General features: G+C 39.0%; 1 protein-coding gene across 11 annotated transcripts in view; it reads right to left on the reverse strand.

Annotated features, from left to right (window-relative positions):
- KIF24 (kinesin family member 24) overlaps nt 1-21,065 on the reverse strand; it is a 76,265-nt gene that overhangs the window by 46,151 nt on the left and 9,049 nt on the right. For 6 of the 11 annotated variants that reach the window (XM_019816096.3, XM_023242392.2, XM_011288585.3 and 3 more), the window contains one exon: nt 4,151-4,799. The exons of 2 other annotated variants lie outside the window; for them this stretch is intronic. In XM_019816096.3, the coding sequence (XP_019671655.2) occupies nt 4,151-4,799 (649 nt within the window). Of the gene's footprint in view, nt 1-3,513; nt 3,601-4,150; nt 4,800-5,053; nt 5,530-21,065 lie in introns of those variants that run through there. 3 more of the 11 variants (XM_045043530.1, XM_045043534.1, XM_045043533.1) reach the window with 3 other exon arrangements.

A 21,065-nucleotide genomic window follows, 5' to 3' on the forward strand; every position in this document is an offset into this window, starting at 1 on the left:
TCAGGTCATGATCTCACAGTTCATGGGTTTGAGCCCTGCATCAGGCTCTGAGCTGACAGCACTGAGCTTGCTTGGGATTCTCTCCCTCTCTCTGCCCCTCTGCTGCTTGTGCTCTCTCAAAATAAATAAACTTAAAATAAAATAGAATAAAACAAAAATGTACCATTTTGAGGTTAAGTGTGGCAAAATCCTGACAACTAAAAGTGGATGATGGGCATATGGGGGATTCACTGTTCTATTCTCCCTTCTGCATATGCTCAATTTTTTTTTAACAAGAAAAACAAAATTTTAATGCATTATTTTTTAACAAGGGCCTGTGTCAAAATCTCTAGTTGTTGGGGGATATTAATAACTTAATCATACAAAGTTAATCAAGGGGAACAGAAAATGTCTTTTTAAAAATTGACTAGGGACTGACAGTGCCTGGGTGGCTGTCGGTTGCGCGCCTGACTTTGGCTCAGGTCGTGATCTCGCAGTTCATGAGTTTGAGCCCTGTGTCAGGCTCTGAGCTGTCAGAGCCTGGAGCCTGTTTCAGGTTCTGTGTCTTCCTCCCTCTCTGCCCCTGCCCTGCTCATTCTCTGTCTCTATCAAAATAAATAAAACATTTAAAAATTTTTTAAAAATTGACTAGGGACTCTAGATGGGTCACGTGGTCAAAAACTGGTTTTCAAGTTCAAGGGGCAAAAAGGAGTGACTGCTTTTCTCCTAAAATGCTCTGTTTTTAAATTTTTTTTTTAATGTTTATTTTTGAGAGAGAGACAGAGCATGAGTGGGGGAGGAGCAGAGAGGGAGACACAGAATCCAAAGCAGGCTCCAGGCTCTGAGCTGTCAGCACAGAGCCCAACGTAAGACTTGAACCCACGAACCGTGAGATCATGACCTGAGCCGAAGTCAGACGCTCAACCGACTGAGCCACCCAGGCACCCGTTTTTTTAATTTTTGTAATGTTTATTCTTTTTTAAGGGAGAGAGAGACAGAGCTCAGGCAGGGAGGGGCAGAGAGAGAGGGAGACAAAGAATTCGAAGCAGACCCCAGGCTCTGAGCTGTCAGCACAAAGCCCAATGGTGGGCTCAAACTCATGAACTATGAGATCATGACCTGAGCCAAAGATGGATGCTCAACCAATTGAGCCACCCAGGTGCCCCTAAAAGGCTCTGGTTTTTTAATGCCCAGTGTTCCCTAGAAGAAATAAGCTGTATCTATCTGACATGAAAAGAGTTCAGACAGCTGGAGTTAGGTCTATTTAAAATCTTAAATAAGTCAGGGCAACTAGTTTTCTAAATGCATTAAACTTTTATTAAAATTCTGAGACCAGGGGGGCCTGGGTGGTTCAGCTGGTTTAGCATCTGACTCTTGATCTTGGCTCAGATCATGATCTCATGGTTTGTGAGTTTGACCCCCGCATCAGGCTCTGTGCTAACAGCACAGGGCCTGCTTAGGATTCTCTCTCTCCCTTTTTCTCTCTGTCCCTCCTCTGAGTACACACACATACACTCTCTCTCAAAATAAATAAATAAGCTTAAAAAAAAACCTGAGACCAGTAATGTATTCTGAGCTTACTTGATTTGAGGCACCTGAAGAGAATGCTCTTTGGACAAGATGACATCCTAACAGCAAGCCTTAAGTTCATGAGGGAGTTTCTCAGAGTTCTGAAACCCTGACCCCTACTTAGAAACATTTGGGTGAAAAGACAGTATGAGGATTACTGGGTAAAATGTACTTTTTAAAATCTCTACTTCTCTACTAAAGAGTAGGAAGAGTGATAAAATATAAAATAATGATATATAAAAAGTAAGAAAGCTCAATGGAATAGCTTTTGCTCTGGGTCTGTCATGTATAAACCTCTATAAGAGCACTTATCTCACCGTATGGTTGTTTATATTCCTACTCACCCTGCACCCTAAGAAACTAAGAGCCTCCATATATCCTAATTATCTTTATATCGAGAATCAGGCCTGGAAGAGATGTACTTAATATGAGCCAACTAAATGAAAGAGCCTATTTAAACTAAAATACTCATTTTATCCAAATAAATAATGCAAAGCAGTGTCTTTATTTATAAATAATTCCAACTTAGATCTTCATGTATTGTTCAAAAAAAGACTAACATTCAAGAAAATATCTGTTCTTTCACCTCAGAGCTAACCAATAGGACATTAATAATCCTGGCTTTGATAGTCATCAACAGTCTAGTTCTCTAACAATTAAAAGAAAAGAGGGACACCTGGGTGGCTCAGTTGGTTAAGTGTGGACTCTTGATTTCAGCTCAGGTCATGATCTCATGGTTTGTGAAATCGAGCCCACACTGGGCTCCATGATGAGTGTGGAGCCTGCTTGGGATTCTCTCTCTCTCCCTCACTCTCTGCCTCACCCCGGCTTGCACGTGCACACATGTGCACAAGCTCTGTCTCTCAAAATAAACCTTAAAAAAAGTTAAAGAGTGCTGTATGTTACTCTGTGCTCTGCTAAACCAAATAAAGTTTTCAGAAACACTATAAAATTCATTATGTATTTCAAATTACTAAAAGTACTTTTACCTGTAAAATTGGGTCTTCTATTTTCCTTTGGAATAAAAGAACTGGTTGCTTATGAGATTCTCTGAAAGCTTAGCCAATATAAGGCCAGATCTAAATGTATACCTTCTTTTAAGGTATGAATAATAGCTTGAAGGAAGGAAGGAAGAGAAAAAAAGAGAGAAAGAAAAGAAAAGAAAAGGAAAAGGAAAAGGAAAAGGAAAAGGAAAAGGAAAAGGAAAGGAAAAGGAAAGGAAAAGGAAAGGAAAAGGAAAGGAAAAGGAAAGGAAAAGGAAAGGAAAAGGAAAGGAAAAGGAAAGGAAAAGGAAAGGAAAAGGAAAGGAAAAGGAAAGGAAAAGGAAAGGAAAAGGAAAGGAAAAGGAAAGGAAAAGGAAAGGAAAAGGAAAGGAAAAGAAAAGGAAAAGAAAAGGAAAAGAAAAGGAAAAGAAAAGGAAAAGAAAAGGAAAAGAAAAGGAAAAGAAAAGGAAAGAAAAGAAAAGAAAAGAAAAGAAGAGAAAAGAAAGAAAGAAAGAAAGAAAGAAAGAAAGAAAGAAAGAAAGAAAGAAAGAAAGAGAAAATGTGGCTTAAGAATGTATTTTGTTGGGGGCACCTGGGTGGCTCAGTCAGCTGGGCGTCCAATTTTGGCTCAGGTCATGATGTCACCGTTGCATGGGTTTGAGCCCCATGTTGGGATCTGTGCTGACAGCTCAGAGCCTGGAGCCTGCTTCAGATTCTGTGTTTCCCTGTCTCTCTGCTCCTCTACCACTCTCACTGTGACTCTCTCCAAAATAAATAAACATTAAAAAAAAAAAAAAAAGGTATTTTGTTTCTCTATAACTCCCTATGTGCAACTTTTACAATAACAAAACAACCAAGACATGTTATTTTTAAAAGAATATGTTTTCTATCATACCAATGCTGGTATTAGGGATTAGTCAATATTTTAGCTCTTAGGGACATTTCAACATTTAACTTAAAGCACTAGGTGAAAATAACTTACTGTCACCTTGACTCTCAAAGTCGCAAGTGCATCAAAAGTGTCTTACTCTTTTGTAATTACCAAAATCATGTTCTTCCAGGGCTGGAACTGAAGAAAGCACTCAAATTCAGGACCCTATTTCAACGTGTGTAGGTAAGCTAACTGCACCCAAGATCTACTTAATCCAACTACATGCTCTTTGTTTTTAACTAAGCTTTATGTCTCCTGGTTGAAGTGAATTTGATAGCCTTAAAAAAAAAATCCTGTGGAACACACAGACACACACACACACACACACACACACACACACACACACACACACACTCTTTCCATTACAGAATGCCAGTTAACTATTTTACCTTCAAAGATGCACTAGATGTATCATGTTACAGTATAATAAACAATAGAAATAGGTTTGCTACGGAATAATAGATCCTGGCAAGCAGCAGCTTGAACATACATGAACAATATCATTTTTCTCCCATCTGGAAAGTCCCAATTCCTCATGAACTTCCCCCCATCAAACTACTTCTATTGTTGCTGCAAAAGTTGTTCACTATAACTTTCTATATCTAAGAAGCTGTTGCTCTCAGTCATGGAGAGGCTTGCCGTTGCCTCTGTCTCCCCCACACCCCCAAAAAAGATAATAAATTATTACCTGATACAGGACTGAGGGATTCCATAGTTATACTCTGAAACATGAGGGACTCTTTGAATAACGGGAATATCATAATCCCCCAGTATTGGAGAAAAGTGATTTGATGAAAAGAGTGAAGTGTTAGTTTCTGTTTGCACATAGGAACCAGCAGCTGTGGCATTCCGAATTCTTGTTTTTGTATGGTGTTGGGAATCAGCCGGCAGCATGCGTTGGAGCACTTTTAGGTAACTAGACTTCTGTTTGTTTACAGAAGAATCTGATAACCTGCACATTTCAAGCCCGTTGTTGCTGGTAGTTCTGTCTTTGTTGTCAGCAGGAGAATCAAAATGCAGTTGTCTGCGAGGGCCAGATCTGGATTCCTGAGGCTTAATGTACAGGCTGTTTGTCTGAAGAGGATGCTCTGGGCTACTGACTGCTTTATCTTCTTCCTGCATAATCTTAATGATTTTGATAAGTTGGAAGAGACGTTTGCGGTCATTCATGTCATGGACTCCCAATTTGGAATAGTCCTTCATTGTAACCTTGGCTAATTCATCTATTTTTTGAAGACCAAGGGCAGTAAAATGAGGATAATACTGTGCAAGTTCAGCTTCACAAAGACATTCATACAACCAAGATGTCATTTTTTGTGAATGAGTTTCTATAACTTCTGAATAGGAAAAGAAAAAAGCCATTCACTTGAAATATTCCTTTAAAAATGAAAATCACAAAACAAACATGCAGAAAATCCATTCTAACATACCAAGTTTTCAATATACATTTTCTTCTGAAATAATTAAACAGCACAGTGCACAAGCAAAGATGCTTATGATGCATTTGTACTAACAGATGTAATTTATCAAATGGAACTTTAATTGTGTATATACATAGGTACATGCGCGCACACACACACAAGTCACTTACTTTTTTCTAGGGAGTTCCTTCCAATCTTGCAATGTCTACTTAACACATGTCACAAACTACTGAAACATTGTTCCCAACCACTGATTGTAGCAAGACTAATTTTAGATGTTCAAGTTAATGTCAAGGCATGTTGCACAACTGTTTCCTATGATTAATGAACAAAGGCTAAGAAGTCCTTCAGAATGGAAAGCAGAATTAAATAGCAAACCACAGAGGATTATAAACTAACATAACTCAGAGGAAATCACATTTGTATCTGCTGGGTACTGGTAAAAGCTAGTTGAATAAAGAGGTAAAAACATCAATTCAGAATCTAATTCAGGGTCTCAGATCATTCTGTCAACTTGTGCAGAATACAAATAAAGTAATTTACCTGAGATTTAAAAAATTGGTCAAGATCTTATAGGGGCATCTGGCTGGCTCAGTTGGTAGAGCACATGACTCTTGACCTTGGGGTTGTGGGTTCGAGCCCCATGCTGTGTGTAGATATTATTTTAAAAAACAGTAATTACCAAAAAAAAAAAAATCAAGTGCTTTAAAAAAATGATTTTATATGGTTGCTGGGGCACCTGGCTGACTCGGTAGGAAGAACATGTGACTCATAATCTCAGGGTTGTGAGGTCATGCCCCACGTGGGTATAGCAATTATTAAAATAAACTTTAAAAAAGGTCTTATATGGTAGAACATTAAAATGCTTAAAAACTTTTAACAGTGAGGTATTTAATACTAACAAATAATGTGTTAATAACACATAATCCACATAATCCTGGTTTATTACTAAAATCAGGATCCTGAGGAATTCTCCACACCACTGTTAGAGAAACAGAGCTCAGGGCCAGGTAATAAAGGTGATTAAATTACAGTGTATAATTAACTTTGGAGGAAATGCTACTTAGGCTACAGAAAAGGCCAAAGAAGCCTAAGTAATATATCCTAAACTCATCCTGACCTTTTCCATCTGTGGTAGATTTGGGGGAGTCAGGGAAGGCCACAAATTCTTTGCAGGTCCTTTCACATCAAGAGGCAGTGTCTTTTCCCTCCCATTGCATCTAGGTTAGCCTTGTGACTTGTTTTACCTGACAGAATGTGGTAGGGGTGACACTGTGTGACTTCCATACCTAGGCCTCAAGAACCCTTGCAGCTTCTGTTCTCTTGCAACTCTCTGCTGCCAGGGGAAGCCCAGCCAATAGTCATCATCAAAATCAGACATGTGAGAGAAGCCATCTTAGACTATTCTGCCCCAGTGGCATCACGAAATGACTGCAGCCACATGAGTGACTGGCCCAGTGAGACCAGAATTACCTAGCTAAGCCTAGTCCAAACAGAGGACTCAAAGAACCGTGGGCAAATAGTTGTTTCAAATCATTTAATTTTGGGGTAGTTTACTGCACAGCAGTAGATAACTGTAACAATGTTTCTATGCCTTTTTACATGTTGTATCTTTGCTTGAAATGTTCCTAACCCCCCTGCCTAAAATGAGTTATGCACATCCTTTCAAAATAGCTCAATAGCTCTCTGCCCCACCCTCCCATGATGCCTTCTTTCATTTCTCATCCTCTTCTACCATTTTACCACCAAGTACATTATGCGGTAGCCAAATCAGGCTACCAATCCCTTTACAACTGTTTCTTCTAGCTGGAATATCTGTCTTTCCCAAGAGAAATTCTATTCATATTTTTCTTCTGTGACATATGCCCTAGGCAAGGGATAACTGGTATTTCCTCTGTACTTCAGTAATAATAATAATAATAATAATAATAGCAACTAATATTTTTGAGCATTTATTATGTACCAGGCACTGTTCTAAATACCATTTGTTAACCTTTAATCTTATGAAGTAGATACATGTGTGACCTTTGGCAAGTTATTTATTTAACATCTATGAAACTCATTTTTCTCAACTGTTAATTTTTTTTTAAGTTTATGTATTTGAGAGAGAGAGAAGCACATGCGTGAGTGGCGGAGGGGCAGAGAGAGAGAATCCCCAGCAGGCTCCACACTGTCAGTGCAGAGTCCAATGTGGGGCTTGAACTCACCACCCGTGAAATCATGACCTGAGCCGAAATCAAGAGTCCGATGCTTAACTGACTGAGCCACCCAGGTGCCCCATCTCAACTGTTAAATAGGAATGTAATAGCCCCTACAGTTCCTAGGATTAGGATTCAATGAGAAAATACTTGGGGCACCTGTGGCTCAGTCAATTGAGTGACCAACTCTTGATTTCTGTTCAGGTCGTGATCCCAGGGTCAAGGATCAAGTCCCACATCGAGCTCTGTGCTGAGTGTGGAGCCTGCTTAAGATTCTTTCTCTCTCCCCGTCTCCTGCTCGCATGTGAGCATACACTTTGAAAATGAATGAATGAATGAATGAATGAATGAATGAATGAATAAGAAAATACTTGTAAAACTCTCAGCATAATGCCTCGTACATACTCAATGCCCAATAAGTATTGGTAGTTATTACTACTGTGATTTATTTCTATACTACTAACTTCACTTAGCACAGATGCTAGAACAAAATAAGCCTTCAATGTTTTGTTGTGTTTTAAATTACTTCTAAGCAGTTACATTTCCTACTTGGCTCAGCCTAACCCAGAGCAACAGTTTAAGTGCTATGCAGTCTTCAATTTCCACAGGCTGTACAAAATCGTATATTTCACATACTCATTTCCTTGGTGACATACCAAACTCTGCTAACCATGACTTCTACTGCATCCCTTAATCCGTACTTGAAATACTAACATATTCCTCTTACAATGCTTGCATATCCCATAATACCATGGGAGGGGAAGATGCTGGAGATAGTAGTAATCCGAACATGCAGATTAAAGCAGCCACTGGCATGCTTCTGTATTAACTGGCAGCGTGCTGCCTTTCTGAGCCCCACAGTTAGCCTACATTCTTTTATATTTTGTGTTTTCTTTTTGCAAAGGAAAAAGGTGTTTTCATTAAAGCACAGGGATGGGACCCATGAGCAGAAAGAGCTGCTCTTTTGTTTTAAAATTAGATATGCTTTTTTGTACCACATTCCATTTTACAAAGGTCCAACTTCCTCTTCCTTCTGGGGGTAAACATCAGAATCACCCTAGGAACTTAAAAATATAAAGATAACTGAACCCCATCACAGATACATAGAAAAATTAAAAAAACAAAAACAAAAACAAAAAAACAAACCTCCCAGGCATTGAGGGGGACAAACCTAACAACACTGACAAAGTCCCCCAGGTGGCTATGGTTTTAGTCCACTGATCTATATTTATCAAAATTACAAACCCAAATACACTGACCCAGCAATTCTACTTTTAGGAACCTATCTTACAGATGTTGTGTAGAAGTACAAAGTGACATAGGTACAAAGTTATTCATCACAGCACTTTATATAATAACAAAGAATCAGTATAGGAACTGGTTAATAACAACCCATTAAATGGGATACTGTGAAGCAATTACAGAGCGAAAGTAAACTCTCAATTTATTAGTTACATGTTTACTTAAACATTATTTAAGAGAGAGAGAGAGCGAGCAAGCCCTCAAGCAGGGGGTAAGGCAGAGAGAGAGAGGAGAGAGAGAATCCTAAGAAGGCTCTGTGCTGTCAGCTCAGAGCCCGATGCAGGGCTTGATCTCACGAGATGAACAACTGAACTGTGAGATCATGACCTGAGCCAAATTCAAAAGCTGTTATGTAATAGTCTCCTTCTAACACTAGCCCTCTACCAACTAGTTCCCCTCCCCCAAGGAGGACTATTATATACCAATAAATGCTGGTATCTATTACCTTTCCTATTGTTATTTCTATTTCATTGCTGTCTCCATCACCCAGAGCAGGACCTCTAGAACAGCTGTTTTTAAAATTTTGAAACTGCCACTATATCTTCTTTAAAAAATATATTTTTAAATCCATCTACCTTCCTCCCTCCCAGCCTTCTCAAATTGACCTGATACAACTACTTGTTACTATTTTGGTGTTTTTCTCCCTGGCCTTTTTTTTTTTTTAATGCATTTTTTAAACATTGTATATAACATTATACTCACAACTATATTATAATCCACTTTTTAAATCTATTTACATAAGCATTTTCATATGCTGTTTGTTATAGCCATTAAAAAAATTCACACAATTATAAATAATGTTTGCTGAATACATGAATTACCCCAGGGAGATAAGATTTCTCTCTCCAAACTCCTATAGTGTTTTGACTGTAAAACTGATAGGGCACTTATTACAGACTCATATATTTTTTAAATTTATTACCAGCCTTGTTCCAGAGATGATGTAAGGTGGCTCTGCCTTATACTATAATGTGAATTCTTCAAGAGAAAAGCAATATGATCTGCTCAGTCTAGCATTTGAGCTAGAAAGGTGCGTAACCAGTATTTGTTGAACGAACACAATCTGCTTAGACAGGACAAAGAACAAAAAGTTTCACCATTTCTATTTTTTAACCAAGGCAACTAAAGGATTACAAGATTGCCTGGGGGCACCTGGGCGGTTCAGTCAGTTAAGCATATGACTTCAGGTCCTGATCTCACAGTTTGTGGGTTGGGGCCTGCTGACAGTGCGGAGCCTGGAGCCTGCTTCAGATTCTGTCTCCTTTCTCTCTGTCCCTCCCCCACTCAAGCGCGCGCGCGCGCGCGCGCGCTCTCTCTCTCTCTCAAAAATAAATAAAACATTAAAAAAAAAAAAAAAAGAATATGAAACTTATGTCGTTGGAGCCATTTTCTGTTTCCTAACTCTACAAGTCCCATCACCCAAAGTAATGGAGACAACCTCAGAGTCCTTAACAACTAGAAAAGCCTGATACAATATATTTACCAACGTCACCTTTGCACTTAATATAGTTCAAAAAAAATTTTTATGTAATAAGGCTAATCACATTTTTTCAGCAGATAGTGCACAGTCATACTACTTTGATGATCTGATTAAACTAAAATTTATTGAGTTATATTTTAAAATGTATTGAGTTGTATTTTATGCAAAGAATTATGCCTAAGTCCTTTACACAAACTATTCATCTGGCTAAATCTGAATCCCATTTAAAAATTAAAAAAAATTAGGGCACCTGGGTGGCTCAGTCGGTTGGGCGTCCGACTTCAGCTCAGGTCATGATCTCATGATCTGTGAGTTTGAGCCCCGCGGCGGGCTCTGTGCTGACAGCTGGGAGCCTGGAGCCTGCTTCGGATTCTGTGTCTCCCTCTCTCTCTGTCCCTGCCCCCCTGTCTCTGTCAAAAATAAAATAAACATTAAAAATTTTTTTTAATTTAATTTTTTATATTTATTTGTTTTGGGGAGAGCACAAGTGGGGAAGGGACAGACAGAGGGTCTGAAGTGGGCTCTGCGCTAACAGGCTGACAGCAACGAGCCCAATGTGGGGCTCGAACTCACAAACTGTGAGATCATGACCTGAGCCAAGGTCAGATGCTCAACCAGCTAAGGCCACCCAGGGGCCCCAATGTTTATTTATTTTTGAGAGAGAGACAAAGTGAGAAGGGGGGAGGGGCAGAGAGAAAGGGAGACACAGAATCTGAAATGGGCTCCAGGCTCTGAGCCGTCAGCACAGAGCTGGATATGAGGCTTGAAATCACAAACCATGAGATCATGACCTAAGCCAAGTCAGACACTTAACCAACTAAGCCACCCAGGTGCCACCAGAATTTCATTTTTAAAAACTTGTTGGAGGGGTGCCTGGGTGGCTCAGTTGGTTAAGCATGTAACTCTTAATTTCAGATCAGGTCATGATCTCATAGTTCAGGAGATGGAGCCCTGTGTTCAATTCTGGGCTGACAGCACGGAGCCTGCTTGGGATCCTCTCTCTCCCTCTCTCTCTGCCCCTCCCCTGCTCACATGCTTGCTTGCTCTCAAAATAAATAAAACATTTTAAAAAACATCTTGGAGTGAACCCCTAAAATAATGTTTATTGGTTGTCATTTTATTTTTAAGTTTATTTATTTTGAGAGAGAGAGAGCGCGCGCGCGCGCTGGGGAGAAGCAGAAAGAGAGGGAGAGAGAGAATCCCAAGCAGGCTCTGCACTGTCAGCACAGACCCTGATGTAGGGCTCGATCCCAAACTGTGAGATCATGACCTGAGCCAAGATCAAGAGCTGGACACTTACCCAACTGAGCCACCCAGGCATCCTGGTTGTCATCTTAAATTGACAATACTAATGCAAATGTAAATTACTCTTAAAACCATGTTTTATTCAAATTGTATTATTGGGTTTATCTTTCAGTGGTTAAATAAGATGAGAGCAAAGGATCATTTTAAAAGTACGTTCCTCAGCACCTGATTAGATAATTAGGGAGAACAAAAAAGTCCAACACTGGTGGTCTGTTAACAAGATAACCTGGGTTGTAAGTTGTAGTAGTTTCCCAAAGGCTGTAACCTACGAGTAGCAATAGGTCTCCCTTAGAAGGGGTGGAGGGTGGGGGGAAGAAACTACACTAAACTAATTTTTCTACAAATTTAAGTACGTTGGGATTCAAGCTGCCAAAATATCACTGTAATGAACTTTATTTTTCTGTACCCCAGGATTTTTGCTCTAGATTTCTTTAGGCAGGCTTACCAGGATAATGACCCTTCTCTTTACACCCATCCATAAATGCATGTTTTTACTTTTGATATTTTCTCTGTAGTTATTTTATTGTAGAACATCCCTTCATCCTTCTTAGAAATGTTAGCTATAATAAAATAGTGACATGCCCACTTTGTCAGTGGATTTAGAAGGAACTAATACTAAAGCACTGGTATAACATATCATGGACATCCCATAAACATGGATCTTAAAACTACTACCACCACCACCAAACATATTTTTATTCTGTAGGGAGAAAACTGAACAGAGAGCAAAACATTCACATTGTTTCTTCTTTTCTATTTTAAGATGTCAAATAAGACTTTTATTTTAAACGGGCCAGTAGACCATCAAAGAGTTTGTTTAGTAGTAAATAATATAGCAGAAAATAACTGGATTAGGTATCAAAAAAATCCAGGATCCAGTCAAGCTCTGCCAAGAATCTGACGCGACATGTGATTAAATTATTTAATGTCTCTGGGCCTCAGCTTCTTCAACTAAAATAATTGGTATTGACAGGTATTGACAGTACAATTAGATATATTAAAATACTCTCTACGTGTATTGATTGTATAGCAGGCAGATTCTGTAAAGCACCTACTAACTGCTTGGCAAATTTCAAGCACAGTAATCTACCCACAGCATTTTAAAATATTACGAAAAATTCCTAATATCCCAAAAGTGAATAGAATTGTACCATAAACCCTCACATTAACTACCCCTAGATTCTTCAATTATCAAAATTTGCCATACTTGCTTCTTCTATTCTTTATTTCCTTTGCTAAAATATCTTAAAAAATATATTTTAGTTTTTTTAGTGTGTATTTGTTTTTGAGAGAGAGACACAGTGTGGGTGGGGGGAGGTATAGAAAGAGAGGGAGACACAGAATCTGAAGCAGGCTCCAGGCTCTGAGCCGTCAGCACCAGAGCCCGAGATGGGGCTTGAACTCACAGACCGTGAGATAATGACCTGAGCTGAAGTCAGATGCTTAACCCACTGAGCCACCCAGGTGCCCCTCCCAAATTTTTTAATGTTTATTTTTGAGAGAGAGAGAGAGAGCGAGAGCGAGAGAGAGCGAGCGAGCAGGGGAGGGGCAGACAGAGAGACACAGAACCCGAAGCAGGCTCCAGGCACAGAGCTGTCAGCACAGAGTCCAATGAACAGCTAGAACTCACAAACCACAAGATCATGACCTAAGCTTAACCGACTGAGCCACTCAGATGCCCCCCACTGTGGTTTTGATTTACATTTTCCTGATGATGAGTGATGCTAAGCATCTTTTCATGTACCTGTTGGCCATCTGTAGGTCTTTGGAAAAATGGCTATTCAGATCCTCTGCTTATTTTTGTTTTCAGATTATTTACTTTGCTATTGAGTTATAGGGTTTTTTATATATATATTCTAGGTATTAACCCTTTATCAGATATACGATTTACAAATATTTTCTCCCATTCAGTAGGCTGCCTTTTCATTTTATTGATGGTTTCTTCTGACATAAAGAAGCTTTTTAGTGTGATACAGTTCTGCTTTATTTTTGCTTTTGTTGCCTTTGCTTTTGGTGTCAAATCCAAAAAATCATTGCCAGAACTGGTGTCAAAGAGCTTACCACTTACGTTTTCTCCTAGAAGTTTTATGGTTTCAGCTCTTACTTTCAGACTTTAATCCATTTTGAGTTAATTTTTGTGTATTTGCATGTTGCTGTCCAGTTTTCCCAACAATAAAGTATTTAAACATATATTTTTAAAAATATCTTTTTACAAAAATATTTTTGTTTAACTCAGAATCCAAACAAAGTGCACACATTTGGTTGTCATGTCTCTTAAATCTTTTTTCTTACAGAGCAATACCCCATCATTTCTTTTTTCCCTTTCTACTTCAATGACTTTTTGCAGAAACCAAGTATGTTCCAAGTATGTGACATCCTTATACTAAAACAAAAAAATAATAATAATAATCACTCATTATTCATCTGAAATTCAAATTTAACTAGGTGTCCTGTTGTGTTTTGGCCTAATCTCACAACCCAATATTAGAATCAAGTTCTACATTTTGGGCAAAAATACTTCATAGGTGTTACTATGCACTTTAAAATACATCATATTAGGGGGCGCCTGGGTGGCTCAGTTGGTTGAGCGTCTGACTTTGGCTCAGGTCATGATCTCACAGTTCATGGGTTTCAGCCCTGCATCAGGCTCTGTGCTCACCGCTTGCTCAGAGCCTGGAGCCTGCTTTGGATTCTGTGTCTTCTTCTCTCTCTCCCCCTCGCCCGCTCACGCTTTGTCTCACTCTGTTTCTCAAAAATAAATAAATGTAAAAAAATAAAAACATAAAAAAAAAACATCAGAATATATGCAAATGTCTGCTAGATTTGCAGGCTGATTCCTTCATTGTAAAGTTTTCTCATCAGCCAATCAATCCAATAGTTTCATCCAATGATTGCTACCTGCCTCAATTATTTCATTAGGGGTTGCAAAATGGTAATTTTCAGAATATATCATTGTTGGTGGAATTTTCTTGTGAAGAAAAACTTTCAGTTAACAACTAGGGCTATTTGATCATCCAGAGTAAAGTTTGTACATAGAAGGCAGCAATAAAGGTATTCTTTCCTTTTAATTTCCAATTTTCAGAGTAAGAAGTAATGCCCTATTTTATTTTGTTTTTAATGTCTATTTATTTTATTTTGAGAAAAAGAGGGATAGTGAGTGAGCAGGGGAGGGGCAGAGATAGAGGGAAAGAGAATCCTAAGCAGGCTCCGCAGTGTCAGCATGGAGCCTCATGCAGGGCTCCAACCCACGAACCATAAAATTATGACCTGAGCCTAAACCAACAGTCGGACACTTAACCATCTGAGCCACCTAGGCACACCTGCCCTAGTTGTTTTGGATGGTATCTAATGAGTTCCTTTAGGATTTGGGTTTTGCCTTTTTTTTGGGTGGGGGGTGCTTTTTAAAAATTCACTATTAACTCATGTTTTGGTTTTTTAAATATATATTCTGTGTTTCAATTAATGTCTGACAGTTTCATCTTGTATTATTTTCTGACCAAAACCTAAAATCAGCTTTCCTCCAAGAAACACGTCTCAGAAGTAGCTGCCCATTGTCCCATGTCCAGCTAAAGATTATGCGTTTCCAGCAAGTCTTAAGCACAGAGGGCCTGAGCATTAGGGAAAGGAGATCAGGAATAGCTGTATACAGCCACAACTAATCCAGAATGGTCGCTACTTACTTCATGTTTGAGTTACTGAATATTTTCCCTAGGTTAATTTTCAACTTCAATGTCAACTCCTAACAATTGGTTTTGGCTTTTGGAAGTATTTATTAAGAAGGATTTTGAGCAGGGATACCTGGGGGGCTCAGTTGGTTGTTTCCGTTTTCAGCTCAAGTTATGATCTCACGGTTTGAGTCTGAGCCCCGCATGGGGCTCTCTGTCAGCACAGAGCCTGTTTTAGATCTTCTGTCTCCCTCTCTCTCTCTCTCTGCTCCTACCCTACTCTCTCAAAAATAAACATTTAAAAACAAACAAAAACAATACAAAAAAGACAGATTTTGAGCATTTAAAACCATTAATAGAATACAGGATGAAAATTGGGGTAGGGGATGGTGTCAAGTCATTTCCATGACTTCTTTCCATGTTTCTTGTGCTCCAAATATATTGGAGTTAAGATTTACCACTCACACCTTTGTCACACTGTGACTATAAGGGTGTAAATAAAGATGACAGGATATAATAACCATGAAGCAGTAAAACAATCAAATGGAATATAAGAGGGGCACCTGGGTGGCGCAGTCGGTTAAGCGTCCGACTTCAGCCAGGTCACGATCTCGCGGTCCGGGAGTTCGAGCCCCGCGTTGGGCTCTGGGCTGATGGCTCAGAGCCTGGAGCCTGTTTCCAATTCTGTGTCTCCCTCTCTCTCTGCCCCTCCCCCGTTCATGCTCTGTTTCTCTCTGTCCCAAAAATAAATAAACGTTGAAAAAAAAATTTTTTTTAAAAGTGGAATATAAGATCAAAATCTGGGTAAATTAAGCATTTCAATATTTTAAGAAATTTGTCTAGGGTGCCTGGGTGGCTCAGTTGGTTAAGGGTCCAGCTCTTGATTTTGGCTCAGGTCATGATCTTGTGGTTCATGAGTTCGAGCCCCATATTGGCCTCCATGCTAAGCAGGTGCAAAGCCTGCTTAGGATTCTGTCTCCCCCTCTCTCTGCCCCTCCCCTGCTTACTCTCTTCCAAAATAAATAAAAGTAAACTTAAAAAAAAAAAAAAAAGAATGCAGAACATTTTTATTACTCTCAAAAGACTCCTCATGTCTCTTTGCATTCCTTCCTTTTCTCTGCCCCTGGCCCTAGGCAACCACTGATCTGCTGTCATTATATATTAGTTTGTATTTTCTGAAGTCTTCTATAAATGGGATTATAAAATACAGTCTTTTTTTGTATCTAGCTTTTTTCACTTAGTATAATGATGTTGAGATTTATCTGTGGTGCACAGATCACTCCCTCATTTTACTTAGAAGACTAGAATGATACAGAGAATAGCCCATAGTAATATAGCTCTCAAGTAACAGTTCTAAGATTGGAACTTAGGTCTTCTCATGGCTAGTCCCATGTTCTTTCCACTATTCCATTCTGCCTCCTTCACAGGTAGTGGCAAAGACAGCCACACTGCCATCCCCCCATGACTGGCCCACTATCTACACTGCTCAGTAGACTGGCAGCTTCCTGCATCTGTGCTGCAGCACAACACAGCTCAGCTCACAGCTGCCACCACCATGAAAATGCCCTGCAAATCAGTGAAATCAATATGGGGTCAGATGACAGGTTTTTGTATGTAGGGCCCACTCACATTCAATGCCACAAGTATGCAGAGTTCTCCCCTGTGACACCCAGGATCTACTGGGTCTCAGCTGTTGGGGTAACAATCAGAAATAGTCTTGGAAGAAATCCAAGAAATTCAAACTTTCTTATCCTGGTGTTAGAGAAAATCAACTGGAAGGGGAATACATGTAACTTTATATACAATTAAGGAAGTTTATTCACATTCCAGGATGTGGATAAGATCCAACTATTTAACATACCCTCTCAAACTTTCCATTCATCTACCTGAACTATGTAACTTTATCCACCTAAATTGCCTGAAACTGAACTTGGTATCATATTAACTCAGTCATCTAGCTGCGTAAACTGGACAAAGTCAGTTTCTCTGAGTTTCATTCCCCTCTCTTAAAGGATGCAGTAAGATATTTATGTAAAACTAATTTGAAAACTATAAAGTACTCCATAAGGATGGGGCCATGCTCTCTTACTCAGCACTGGTCACTATGCCTGGCATGTAGAAAGTGTTGGCCACCTGACTTAGATACAAATAGATGCACTGTATGAAGACTTTTAACATGGTTACAAGATAATTTCTATTATTTGGTCAAAACCTGAATATGTAACATAGAATCAAAAGGTAAGGAATTAGAGTTACTAAAGTAGACATATTATATTTGCAAAATACTATGTGTAGGCTTCTATTCAAACTATTTCATCAATGACAATTGCTCTCCACTGAAATAGTTAACATAAATGTCTGATTACATATACAACAGGGAAATATTAGATGATGCTATATATTGAAAGATCAATACTTGATACAAATAAACGTCATGTGTATGTGTGGTCTTATTTGATTTTTCTTTTAATCAACTTTCCTTATATATAATAAACTAGATCCATTTTAGGAGTATAGTTCTATGAATTATGACAAATATATATCCATGTAATCACTATATCAGTCAAAATACAATCAATACAGTCCCATCAATCACCTACTGAAAGTTCCTAAACACCCTTGGCTGTCAATCCTCTCTTCCACCCTGGGCCCAAGGTAACCATTAACCTGCTTTCTGTCTCATAGATGACTCGTATTTTCTAGAATGTCACATAAAATAAAATCACATAGTGTCATTGTTATTTTAAATCCATGTAACATATACAGATAAGAGATTTTCAACTGTGTGATTTTTATTTCTTAGGCCTTTGGAATAAAGTTAAATTACCGGTTTTCATAAGTCTTTTTTCACTGACCTAGATGACATAAAAGAAGAAATTGCTTAAATTAGTCTAATTTTTTTTAAGTTTATTTTGAGAGAGAGAGCACACATGCAAGCAGGGGAAGGGCAAAGAGGGAGGGAGAGAGGGGATCCCAGGCAGGCTCTGCACTGCAGCAAGGAGCCCCAGAGCCCTATGTGGGGCCTGATCTAACGAACCATGAGATCATGACCTGAGCCAAAACCAAGAGTCAGATACCTAACCAACTGAGCCACATAGGCGGCCCCATCAGTCTAATTTTTTAAAGTCAAACTGAGAAAAACATATAGTATCAATGACTTGGGGAAAATATTACCTATTAGAAAATAAGCAATCCCATGGGTAAATAGAATATTTATGCTAAAAGAGTTCTGTGTTCCACCTCTAGGGGGAGACAACTGAGTAACATTAACCCAGGGGCAGGTATTATAATTTCAAAAAACTTGAAGAACATATCAGAATCCACTGTTGTCTGCTTGTAGAATTGTCAAGATTATTCAATATGTCTAATAAAAGTTTCGATCACTGGGGCGCCAGGGTGGCTCAGTCAGTTTGGTGTCCGACTTTGGCTCAGGTCATGATATCATGGTTTGTGGTCGTGGGTTCAAGCCCCACATCGGGCTTTGTGCTGACAGCTCAGAGCCTGAGGCCTGCTTTGGATTCTGTGTCTCCCTCTCTCTGTCCCTACCCTGGTTGTGTTCTGTCTCAAAAATAAGTAAATATTAAAAATGTTTTTTTTTAATTTTGATCACTATAAAAAAGTAGAAAACCTAAATGTAATATCTATGTATTCCTTGCCAATCAGAAAAACTAGGGGAAAATGGTCCATGTTCAAAAGCATAGAAGTTATTTTTAGCTTCTCAAATTAATGTGACATCTCAAATACTTGATTATCAAAAAAGAAACAGGAAAAAAGGGTCAATAAATCCTTCTAGGACATCATTAAATTCTAACAACTTTATTAAGATATAATTCACATACCATAAAACTCACCCACTTAAAGAGTACAATTCAACAGTTTTTAGTATATTCAGAGTTGTACAACCATCATCAAAATCCAATTTTAGAACATTTTTATCACTCTAAGAAGAAACCTCATACCATTAAATTTTAGATGTTACACTAACATCTGAAAGGGAAAAGCAGGGCGCCTGAGTGGCTCAGTTGGTTAAGCATCCAATTCTTGGTTTCAGTTCAGGTCATGATCTCACAACTCCTGCATTCAAGCCTCGCATCCGGCTCTGCGCTGATAGAACTGAGCTTGCTTGGGATTCTGTCTCCCTCTCTCTCTGCCCCTCCCCCTGCTCATGCTGTCTCTCAAAAATAAATAAATAGTTAAAAAATAAATGGGAAAAGCTCTTCCCCTAAAGCATTCATTTCTAAAGTTATCAAAACCAAAATTAACCACAGAAGAAAATGATAAAATGTATTGAAATTTTCTATAGAAATTTGAGCTGTCGGGGTGTTTGGCTGGCTTAGACAGTAGGGCGTGTGACTTTTTTTTTGTTAATGCTTATTATTGAGAGACAGACACCGAGCATTAGCAGAGAAGGGGAGAGAGACACAGAATCTGAAGCAGGCTCCAGGCTCTGAGCTGTCAGCACAGAGCCCCACATGGGGCTCAAACTCGCAAACTGCGAGATCATGACCTGAGCTGAGGTCGGACACAACCAACTGAGCCACCCAGGCACCCCAGAGCATGCAACTCCTGATCTTGAGGTCATGAGTTAAAGCCCCATGTTGGGTAGAGAGTTTACTTAAAAATAAAACTAAATTAAATTTTAAAAAATGTGAGCTGTGGTTAAGAGTTGCCAAGAATGCACATGCTGGGGGTGCCTGGCTGGCTCAGTTGGTATAGCATGTGACTCTCAATCTCAGGGTCCTGAGTTCAAGCCCCACAGTGGGCATAAAGTCTACTTTGAAAAAAAAAATGCACATGCTGAACACTTTTTTAGACTCTTCAAGCAGAGAACAAAAATCTCAAGAGCTTTACTTGGATAAATGAAAAAGGCATAAGGAGGGGTGCCTGGGTGGGCTCAGTCAGTTGTGCATCCAACTGCAGCTCAGGTCATGATCTCAAAGCTGGAGAATTTGAGTCCTGCATCAGGATCAGTGCTGTCAGTGCAGACCCTGCTAAGATCCTCTGTCCCCCTCTCTCTGACCCTTCCCTGCTCGCACTCTCTCAAAAATAAATAAAACATTTTTAAAAATTAAAAACAAAAAAGAAGGGCATAAGGAACACATTCTAGGTGGGTGTGGTGGCCATAGTTTTTAAAAAGTAATTACAGCAGCGCTTGACTAGCTCAGTCAATAGAACATGTGACTCTTGAGCTCTGGGTTGTAACTTTGTAAGTTTGAGCCCCATGTGGGTGTAGAGATTATTTAAAAACAAAATATATTAAAAAAAAAAAAGTAACTCAATATAAGCTTAATAATGGATAAACCAAAACCTACCTCATTTTGTTAAGATGTTTAGGAACTCTATCCATATTTATTTTAAATAAAATAAACCTGCCTGTTTAGAAAAAGAAAAAAAGCCTGACTCACTTGTACATGGACTTCATGGTATCAAAAAATACTTTTTTATAATGATTAAATAATAATAATTAATGATTTATTTCTATTATTAAAAATACAGTGAAGGGGTGCCTGGGTGACTCAGTTGGTTAAGCGTCTGACCCTTGATTTTGGCTGTCACCATCTCACAGTTAGTTGGATGAGTCCTGTGTCAGGCTCAGTGCTGACAGTGTGGAACCTGCTTAGGACTCTCTTGCTCTCCCTCCTCTCCTTCTACCCCTCTTCCCTTTTGCTCTCTGTCTCTCTCTCTCTCTCTCTGTCTCTCTCTCAAAATAACTAAATAAACAAACCAAAAAAATACGGTGAAGAGGAAAATAAAATGTGGCTTTGGGTAGCTTTTACAGTAGCTGAAAACATTTGTGTGTTCACAGCCTTTTTAAAAGAAAAGTATTCAAATTGATTACAGAAAAATTCATGTTCCCAAATTTAAAAAAAAAAAACTCCCCAACAATAAAATTTCAAATTATTTATGCTGAGCAACTCCTGAAACAACTAAGAGCTCATAAGTGCCAGAAATATCCAGATCATTTGTGAGGCAGTTAAAAAAACACAGCCACAGTAAACAGAACTTAAATGTAATCCTATACAGAACCTGACAAACATAATTTACAAAGTTCTTTAAATGACCATTAAATTTTTTTTAACGTTTATTTATTTCTTCTGAGGGAGACAGAGAGTGAGAAAGGCAGAGAATCCCAAGCAGGCTCCATGCTGTCAACACAGAGCCCGACACGGGTCTCGATTCCCTGAACAGTGAAACCTTGACCTGAGTGGAAACCAGGAGTCAGACACTTAAC

This window comes from Felis catus, chromosome D4 (assembly GCF_018350175.1).
Source record: "Felis catus isolate Fca126 chromosome D4, F.catus_Fca126_mat1.0, whole genome shotgun sequence".
NCBI classification, from domain to species: domain Eukaryota; kingdom Metazoa; phylum Chordata; class Mammalia; order Carnivora; family Felidae; genus Felis; species Felis catus.